Source organism: Diadema setosum, chromosome 6 (assembly GCF_964275005.1).
Source record: "Diadema setosum chromosome 6, eeDiaSeto1, whole genome shotgun sequence".
Lineage (NCBI taxonomy): Eukaryota > Metazoa > Echinodermata > Echinoidea > Diadematoida > Diadematidae > Diadema > Diadema setosum.
The window spans coordinates 19,345,668-19,356,211 of NC_092690.1; the positions used below are offsets into that span (position 1 = coordinate 19,345,668).

General features: G+C 41.7%; 1 protein-coding gene across 1 annotated transcript; it reads right to left on the reverse strand.

Moving 5' to 3' along the window:
* Positions 1 to 6,212: 6,212 nt before the first annotated feature.
* Positions 6,213 to 10,298, reverse strand: LOC140229610 (uncharacterized). Its single transcript, XM_072309858.1, has 2 exons — positions 9,929 to 10,298; positions 6,213 to 7,324 (listed from the first exon to the last, which is right to left on the reverse strand). Exons 1-2 carry the CDS (start codon positions 10,296 to 10,298, stop codon positions 6,213 to 6,215), a joined length of 1,482 nt encoding a protein of 493 aa, XP_072165959.1.
* Positions 10,299 to 10,544: the final 246 nt, after the last annotated feature.

Here is a 10,544-nt window from a genome sequence, read left to right on the forward strand (position 1 = left end):
ATTACTGACCCTAGGCTTAATTTCTAGCCGCTTTTATTTCGTCTTTATTTCTCTGAGTTGCAGCTTGTGTATTGTGCAGAAGCCCGCTGTATTGCGCTAAGCCAAGTGAGGGTGCATACCCAGTGATTGCGACAAAAACGGTTCGGGCGTCGCAATCACTGGGTATGTGCTTTCACTCTGCTTACTTCAACTCGGAGAAATAAACACGAAATAAAAATGTCTAGAAACTACACTAGACCGACCCCAGCTTAGCGTGAAATGTTAGTTTGCAGGCAAAAACCATCATTCGTGACCTAAAAAGTCTGTATGCGCTAAGACTACTACACGCACCACTGGCATTGGCGCCTGTAGCAGAGCTAGTGGTACGTGTAGTAGTCTTAGCGTGCGCAGACTCTTTCTCGAAGAATAAGGTCTTGTCGCAACTTAAGTGGCCTGTAAAATTTTATTGATACCACAATTTGGAGTCACATACTACCTAGGGGTGTTCCAGAGGGTCCAACCGACCACCCCATGCAGTCAAACCTTTTCTGCGGGGTGGGTTGAACGAAGTCATTTTTTTCTGGGTCCCTGCGCCTGGACTATTGCTAGATGTTCGAAGCCGCCGCTCAAAAATATTTGAAGCATGTGCCAAACAGGGTCTGCCGCGCAGATACGAAGACAATTGACTCGTGTCTCATTGCATGATCACCAGCCACTTAAAAAGGAAGATATGCCTTTGTGATGGTAATTACTTTTCGCTATCCCTTCTCATAAAATGTAGGTGGTACAGACACGAGGATGCGCGAATGGAAATCGAGCAAAAATGCTGAAATAAAGATGAAAATTACTCGACTGGGCATACCCGGGCACTAGTCTGATAATATATCTATCAATAAAGAATAATCATACTTGAGGATTATTCCATATTATTTTCACTTGTGGAAATTAAGCGGAAAAATGATAAAACCAGCTTTCTAGGATGGTACAGTTTCAAACATTTTCACATGATACTGCTCTGATTTACTCTTGCGCAAATTTCTGGACGGAGATGACTTTTGTTTTACATGCTTTATCATTAATTGAAATTACATTTCATTTAATATATGAATAAGCAAAATATGGCCAACATTATGATAACGTTCAAAATGAATCTTCAGATTGCTCAGCAAGACGGCGGCTTGGAACATCGATCTTTAAAGGCACAAGCGCACCTGTGGAATTCTTTTGTACATCAATAGAAATCTGACAACTGTTTGAATAATCACACCCAGTTGAAACTCAAGCGTGTATAAAACCTCCGTGGCGTTAGTAAATAAGACCCCGTTTACAGTGCGGGGCCGGGCTCGGCCGCGGCTCGGCCGCGGCCGAGCCCGGCCTCAATTGCGCGGCCGAGCCTCGCAATTTTGTCCGTTTACACTGCTGGGCTCGGCCGCGCTTTTGATTCAAACCTTTCAATATTTTGTCGTAGTGGCGCTCTGCTTGTAAACAAATGCAATTTGGTATTGTCTGGTTTTCAGACCCTTTGCCAAATGAATTCCGTGGCGACGAAGTCGCCGTTCGGGCAAAGGCCTTTGCCGAAGGAAAGAATCCTTTGCAGGACAAAACCACCTGAAACTATACTGGTTTTCGACGTTGAGGGGGGTAATATCCTGAATAGCGAAAGATACAGGCAGAGGGTTTGGAAGCCAGACTAAAATTGGCCGCGAAATTGGCCGCGCATTTGGCCCAGTTTGCGTTTACACTGAGAAAAGGCCGGGCTCGGCCGCGGCTCGGCCGCGGCCGAGACCACCTCCAGAGCGAGGCCAAATGCGAGGCCAATTTTGGCCTCGCATTTGGCCTTTTGCGCGTTTACACTGAAGCGAGGCTGGACTCGGCCGCGGCCGAGCCGCGGCCGAGCCTCGCACTGTAAACGGGGTCATTGACCTCCCTGCTTGCTCTTTGCAGGATTCCTGTTGAGTGCTTGCCCTTTTTTTCTGCACGGCTGGTTTATTACCACTTGGTCTATTAACAGACGGTCAACTTCCAAGTAAGTCTAACACCACTATATCTTATCTGGTCTAATTTGGTCTACTATCAATTGCTTATAATGTTCGTTTGGTCTTAGACCCCGTTTACAGTGCGGGGCTGGGCCGAGCCGCGGCCGAGCCGCGGCCGAGCCCAGCCTCAATTGCGAGGCCGGGCCCCGCAATTTTGTCCGTTTACACTGCCGGGCTCGGCCGCGCTTTTGATTCAAACCTTTCAATATTTTGTCGTATAGGTGGCGCTCTGCTTGTAAACAAATGCAATTTGGTATTGTCTGGTTTTCAGACCCTTTGCCAACTGAATTCCGTGGCAACGAAGTCGCCGTTCGGCAAAAGCCTTTGCCGAAGGAAAAAAATCGTTTGCAGGACAAAACCACCTTAAACTACACTGGTTTTCGACGTTTAGGGGGTTAATATTCTGAATAGCGAAATAGTACAGGCAGAGGGTTTGGAAGCCAGGCTAAAACTGGCCGCGCATTTGGCCCAGTTTGCGTTTACACTGAGAAAAGGCCGGGCTCGGCCGCGGCTCGGCCGCGGCCGAGACCACCTCCAGAGCGAGGCCAAATGCGAGGCCAATTTTGGCCTCGCATTTGGCCTTTTGCGCGTTTACACTGAAGCGGGGCTGGGCTCGGCCGCGGCTCGGCCGCGGCCGAGCCTCGCACTGTAAACGGGGTCTAATCCTCAGTTGGTCTAATGTCCAGTTTAGCTAATTATCATTTCGTCTAATGACCAGTTGGTCTAATTGCAATTCTGACCCCTTGGATTGTATTTTTCATTTTGTCTTATAAACTATAGGTATTAGACAAATATGTATACCCATCTGGAAGTAGACCAACTGGTAATGAGGCTTAGTGGCAATTGGACTAAAATGGTCTTAAAAGGGATGGCTAGTAACTGATCAGTGGGAATCAGTAAGACTGCTGGGGATGATTGTTCCAGTCCTTGTGGGATTCATTTAAGAGTTCATTATATATCTATTGTTGTGTGAAAATTATTTGCTTCAGAATGGGCTCATATTCTAACCATCCCCTTTAAGTGACGAACTGGTTGTAAGCGAAACGGGATCAGACCATGCCAGTTTAGACTAAATGGCTATTATATAGACGAAGTGGGAGTACACCAAGTAATTATAGATCACCGCACGACTTCCCTACCGAACTATATCCAGAACTATCCCACCCCCACACTTCAACCATCGCCCCTAAACACACACACACACACACATATATATATATATATATATATATATTCAGATTCACTGTTTTGGAGCCGGAGATTTGCCATGTCATCTTGCATGACTACGCGTCATTGGACACTGTGCGCTACCTCCATCTGTTTAGCGCGGTGACTTCTTTGAAAGGTGAGTTTCAAAATCCGTCTGCCCATGATCAGACGTGTTTTCATGTCTGTTTCAGAAACGGGTTTGATTAAGATATTTTGTCACACCATGGGCACTGATGAAGAATGTGACCTTGCCTTTCAGTATTTGAGAGCTATGCTCCGTTTTTAAGATCTTCAAGATCTAGGATTTATTATTATTTTTTTTTACGGCGTTCTTCTTCTACTGATTCGTTAACTATATATATATATATATATATACTATAGATATAAAAGTAAATTGAATCGAAATGAATATGGAGCTCGATGCTTTCATTGGGGGCGATTCGCCACTATACGGTTTTTAATCTGTCTTTCTTGTGTCTGTGATAATTCAATTCAATTCAATTCAATTTATTTTCATACTTCTCAATGAAGGAATGTACATCAAATATAATAAAAACATAGTGAATCATAATATCCTGCTTGGATGCACAGTAAATTAATGTAAGCATGTAAAACATATAGTGGTCAATTATCGTACGTTTGGTTCTATGTATAACGCTAAAAGAAATATGATGGAACCTACTTAAAAGCGAGCTTGTTAAGTGTACGTCCCAAATTCTGAACAGAGTGTAAAGATGAGGAGCACGGATGCAACGTAGGACCAAAATAAAGAAAAACAAAAATGAAAGGCAAAAATACCTGGGACACTAACAGAATCTTCTCAATACAAGTAGTGATATACAGACAACCACATTCTGCAGATGTAAGAACAGTTGATTTAACAATGTTAACAATAGTGTAATAATATGATTTGAATAATGGTGAAAAGAGAACAACTCGACGTGCGAGTGTTCGGAAGAGAAACCTAAAGAGTGAACATACAAGTACTAATATTCAAAGAAGAATTAGAATTAGAATTACAAGCCAGTATAGCACTGAGGGGAATACAACAAGCCAGCTGTTTACACGTTCCGAAGTCTTAGGGTACGAAAAGGGGTACTGGTGTGAAGGAATTTAAGAGCGCAAACAGAGAGGCTTAACTGAATTGAATGACAACAACCAACACAGCAGGAAAGGCACGTAAACAAGAAAGAAGGAAATTTCAATGGACTTTAATACGCAATGTAATTATTCAATAAATTCTGTCTTAATTTGTATTTGATGGTCGACAAAGACAAACAACCTGCGAGTTCTATGGGGAGATCGTTCCAGTATTTCGGCCCTGTATACATAATTTTTTTTTTTTTCGCAAAGAATAATCATAAGGCGTTTTCACATCAGGCCGGTGCTTTCCTCTCGCCTATGTAGGTAATGCGATGCCTTGACGAGACCTCAGCCTTCAGTTTGTTTTCTTCTCCTATTTTGCGTTCTTTGGTATCTATGGTTCTATGGTACGACAGACATTATATTCAAATACTACACACAAGCACACACACGTATACATAATATACAAATATACATATTGTTGCAGAATTTCATAACAAAAAAGGTAAGGACCGATGAAATTGACCACAAATAACGCCAAAGAGAGAAAAAAAAACAGTTAAAAAAACAAAAACAAAAACAAAGAAGGAAGAGCAACACAAAAACACATAACGGGAGACACGTCTTTGAAACGTTGGTAGTGTAAGCATGATGTCTCTAATTTACTACAGAAATATTATAATCTCGTACGCAAAACAGTTTCGGATACTTATGAAAACAAACCGCGTCGTACATACAGTGCATAGTATATATCATCTCTCTGCATAAACCAGTTGACTTTTTGAAGTAATTATTTTGACATTGAACTTCAAAGAACATTTAAAGTACCAAAACAATGCATCCTACTTGTACACAACAAAACTTACTTTGGTCATATATTGTACTTCGAAAAATCCCTTAACTTCGATTCCTCAAACGTTAGATGTGTCCAATGTACTTTTTCAATGTCCATTCCCGTATATGAAACATTCATCCATATGTGACATAACAAGTATCATGATGTAAAATCAATGAACATGGACAGTTAAGACTGAGTGAGTGGTTCTCTGTATTTTTCTTGTTGTATAATAGCCCTGCATTATTTCTTTGGTATTGTTATTTGTGTTTAGATATAACATTACTTAGGCAAAAGAGCATTATAATCATTGGTCAACCTTCTGTTGACAAATAACTTACAGGGAAGGAGAAATACCGAAACGCTTTGATATTCTGTTTCCCATCACTGACACGGTAACCGGTAGGAATTCGGGAAAGATTTGATCCTTTGCCAATAAACATATATTCATCTGGACGAAATATTCATACTTTCATGTGGTTCATAATAATATTTTGATAATGTAAAATAATGAATCGTAACACATTGTCCAAAGTTCGAAGGTAAATAGGGTATAACCTGAATCGGTGTGTATTCACCACATTGCTTTATTAGGCTTGTTTTGACCAGGACTACCGCTTTAGTCTCGAATATTACAAGATATTAGCTTGCAAATTTGGCATGCTCATTCATACATTGTTGACAGCAATATCAAAATCCTACAAGAAAATATCAGGGACTATTTGACTGCGTCACCAAAAGCGGTCAATACATCGGGTAAGAAACATAGAAATCACACTCTATGCACATAAATGTACAACCACTTAGTGTTACTTTTTTCACATTAGCTATCAAATTTAAAATATCATCATTTGTCCAGTTTCACTTACATATCCACTGCATAGGAAATGTATCGGAGGTTCCATGATATTTGCTTTGCGATAATTGCTATAATATGAAATATCCGCACGCTATAAAGAAAAACCTATATTCTACCCCCAAACATAAACTTAACCAAAATCCTACCCCCTGTAATCCTAGGTCCTTGAAAAAAAATAGCACCAAGCAGGAAACCAAATAAATATCTATTGTCAATAAATTGTAATGACACTTGGTGACACTGTCGTTACGTTGGAACAGTCGTACGGGTAGGTCCAATACACTAACAAATTGTGGTTTGATGCAAGAGCCTGAGAGACTACTACACCGAGTAGTGGGAAGAGGACAGTCAGCTTGAGTTCCAAGCCTCCTAGTGTGTCTATCTGGGAAGCATACTGCTCCGTCTCTGACCAGAACGATTTATATTGTTGGAGCTTGGCCTTGCAGATGACATGGCAAAAGTTACGCCACTGGTACTTCAGGTTGGCGCCAGCTAAAACAAGAAAAGGCAGGGTGGAGTACATCACATTCTGCACAAAAAGAACGCTGAAGATCCAATGCACTTTCATCTTCATCGGAGAGTGGCTCCGGTCATCTTTATAAGTCAAGATTACAAAGTAAACGAGCATAATTGGCACCGTTACCATGGTTACTGCAGACCATCTGCCGGTGGTCTTCCGAATGGCGTGGAATTCCGCGTAAATGTGATCGATCAGTCTACGCGCTCTGTCTACGTCATCACGACGCGCCGCGCATCTCAACTCCCGCACTGTGCGATTAAACTGCACGTGGAGCGAGACGCGTTCTATGTAGACCAAATACCAAAAGCAGCCGTAGGGGATGAAAAAGAGGGCCGAGATAACGTCCCTGGAGTGTGCCAATTTATCTTCACACAGGTAACGCAATATAACGAGAGAAAAGACAATCTTCAGCACAGCATTCGCTAGGGGCAAAAAGAGAAAACTGACAAATCGTCTCAGGCTCAGTGTTGACACGTACGTCCGCGCTATTGTAGCGTCTGCCAAGATGATTGAGACGCGATTCTGAATGAACCCCATGTCGAACGGGTAGATAGAGCCTCCGCCTTTCCCTCCCACGAGCATCCTTGTACAGAAACGGAGACGATCCATCAGAGCGTAGGCCACAACCATTAATATCTGGCATATGTAACAACAATATGCAACCGTATCCAGGGCGTATTCCTGCTTGCCCCATGTTTCGAGGACGTAGGTCTGCAGGTTGCTCACGAGCCAGGCGTTGTAAACCAACAGAACCGCCAAGAAAATTACCTCATTGCAGAAGAAAGCGAGTGTTGGTTTCACTGCTGTCGAACAAGAAGAATGCGAAAGTTTTCAACTTGACGACAAACTCAAATTATTATGGTCGAATTTATTTTCTTAGCCAATGTAAAAAGTTAATACTGCTACAAAATTTGTTTATATAGTCTACAGGATCAATCTCTCATTTCTTCAGATTGATAGACCCTTTATTCTAACCACAGACAACATACGCAAGTGTACGTAAGATACATATTGGTTACAGCTATTAAATCATTTACCCTGCACTGATCTTGTGGATTATGGCGCATATGTATTTTGGGTTACAGCTCGTTATTCCGAAGGTTCGTTATTCCGAAGGCTCTTTATGCCCCTGTCACACTTTGCCGGATAAGGCAAACGCACGGGGAACGAAGGTCGATTTTTGGCATCCGTTGATATCCGTTAAAATGCGCTTCATGTCATTTTTACCCTGCGGATGGACATTTATCTTCCGGTGATTTCCGTCAGAGCGGCCAGAAAACTTTGTGCATGCACAATTTTTTTTCCTCGCCAAAAACGGATAGCGCGATCCGACCCTTGTCCTATAGTTGCACGTTTCTACAGTATCACTACTGCACTTTGTCGTTTTCCACGCGTTTCGATCCGCTAGGCCTCCTGTACTGTCCTAGGGTATATTGCCGCCTGGAGGAGGCAATGCAAGCAACAGAGAAGGCAGATGCGGTTCAAGAAGTGGCAAATTGGTCCTGAGAGACCCAGGCAATTGGTTTGTATGACTAATTGTCATAATAGACAGAAAGATGAAACAAATTCGAACTAATTTTGCTAAGTCTCCCCGAATAAATTTACCATGCAAATGTTGTGTTTCTGGTGGAAAGGTGAGAGGCACATCAAAAAGAAAGCAAAATGCATCATATTTCTCAAAGTCGGAAAGACCATCATCTTCTTGGGAAACAAACAAACAAACAAACTTCTCACCCCTCTGTGACAGGACAACAAGTCTTTCGGGAAACCAAGATTTTCAGTCAGTTTACTATTATATGCCTGTTGTAAGATTGTTGTAAATAATGAGGAATTACAGAGATCTGAACAAATTCAAGGAAGCATCATTATCACCTATAAAACACTGGTTGTAGGTTTTACCACCAAAATAGGCAACCTAGATCAGAAAAAAGAAGGTTAAATTTTAGAAGTAACATCGGGCATGTAAGAAAATATGTAGGGCCTATGCAAGTAAAACACTTTTAGGAAAATCTGCATGTAAGTGATAGTTGTATTTAGGACCACAATGAAGAAAATGGTGTCAAAGGTCTAGCAACTAAGTAGCCACCATACTGAGGAGAGACTAAGTCTTGGCCTTCGATCCCTTTGGCATAGTGATGGGAGGTGATATGAGATGTGAAGTGAAGTGTACAGGTAGTAGAGGCAGAACTGGCCGAGTGGCGGGCATTACAAGATATGCAATAAATTTATATCCCAATAGCCGTCACTGACGTCAATGGATCTCTAACGTTCGATATACGCCTCATACGTCACCCATTTGTTCCTCTTGCGCTTTGTCCAGTTCATATTCGTTTCTCACGCGTTTGCGCACGTTTCACTGTCCTGTATACACAATCACCCTAGGTGCGTTGTTTCTTCGTTTTGTCCGGCCCCTAAACCGTGCATGTACGCTCCTCTAAAACGGAAACCTTGCACTCTGCCCACCGGATTGACGATTTGAACAACGGATGAGCAAAATATCGCCCGTTTCTTTTACGGTGGGCCTATTCGGTAAAGTGTGACAGGGGCTTAGTCCGAAGATTCGTTATTCCGAAGGTTCGTTATTCCGAATTTCATTTTTGGATTAACGAATCTTCGGAAAAACATACCTTCGGAATAACGCCACAAATGTTCGGATTAACGAACCCTTTTTCATTTTTGGATAAACGAACCTCTAGGTATAGGGAATTTGTGTGTTTCTGATTAACGAACCTTCGGAATAACGAACAGCATTCGTATTTTGTATGCCTTTGTATTTTTTATAGTAATAGTAATACTAGTAGATGTAGTAACAGTAGTATCAGTAGGCATAATAATAGTAATGATGACGATGATGATGATAATAATAATAATAATAGTCATAGTGATAACAATAATGGTAATAATAATTATAATAATTACTGTTATTGATATACTACTACTACGACTACCACTACTACTACTACTACTATTACTACTAGTTAGTAGTAATAGTTGTAGTAGTAGTAGTAGTAGCAGTAGTAGTATGAAAATAATAATACAAGTAACTCAAGATATTTGTATTGTCCGTCACCCCTCGGTCTGAGTGCTTAAAGGACACAAGAAAGTCCTCACGCAACATATAAACCCCCAAAAAAGGAAGAAAAGACAGAGAGAATGAAATATAAAATCGTTACTTTATCAAAATCTATGCTAAATCAAATATGTGTGTTTTCAGTGCTGTCTAGAAAGAATCGGCAGAGATTGATTGCATGGATTTCTTCATAGAGTTTTACATATTACACGTCACTCTACTCCAGAGCGATCTTTTTTTTTTATTGTTGATGTTGTTTTCCCGTACCCCTCCCAATTTGCTACATTAAGGATTATTCTAACAATGTCGACAATGTACCCTGGATGCTAATACATACGTCTCGTAGGCTCAGGTTTCTCCACATTCCAGTGTTCTACGTCGGCAATGACGTCTTCCTCTTCAATGTCATCGGCGTCGCAATCGTTTGTTGTCATGCTGCCGAGATTCCGACGTCGACCATCAGCATCGGCCAGTAGATCGTCTTCATTCTCTGCTTCACTCGCCGTACACATGGGACGCCACAGACCGGTCAGGATGGTCGCCAGCAAGACTGTAAAAGGCAGGTTAGCTTTGCTTTCTCGCCTTTCTTCCCCCAAAGCCCTTGCTACGTCTTCGAGCAGTACCGAATGAAGACCATTTTGACTTCCATGAAGCAACTGGCGGCCGACATCATCAGCTTGCCCCTGATCGAGCGTGCTACACGGCATTATTTGGGATGGCACGAGAGAAATCCCAAATTAAAACAGCTCAGTTGAGTACTGCAGGGTTGCAGGTTGCTGTTATTAAGTACAACTAGTAGAGTTTAGTACATTGTAGATTATTCTTGCATGAAGTAGTTTTAAAGAGAAAAATGTTTGCTTCTGTTCGTTTCACGAGGTCTCAGTTCGCAGTGATGTCATAAATTCCACTAAATAATAAATATAGATTTTTGTCACACTGTCATTTGATATGGC

Excerpts from the sequence above, each read along its gene's own strand:
- LOC140229610 (XM_072309858.1), bottom strand. The coding sequence starts at position 10,298 with ATGCCGTGTAGCACGCTCGATCAGGGGCAAGCTGATGATGTCGGCCGC. Across the intron at positions 7,325-9,928 it reads GAAACCTGAGCCTACGAGAC|CAGTGAAACCAACACTCGCT; the intron begins GTATGTATTAGC and ends CTTGTTCGACAG.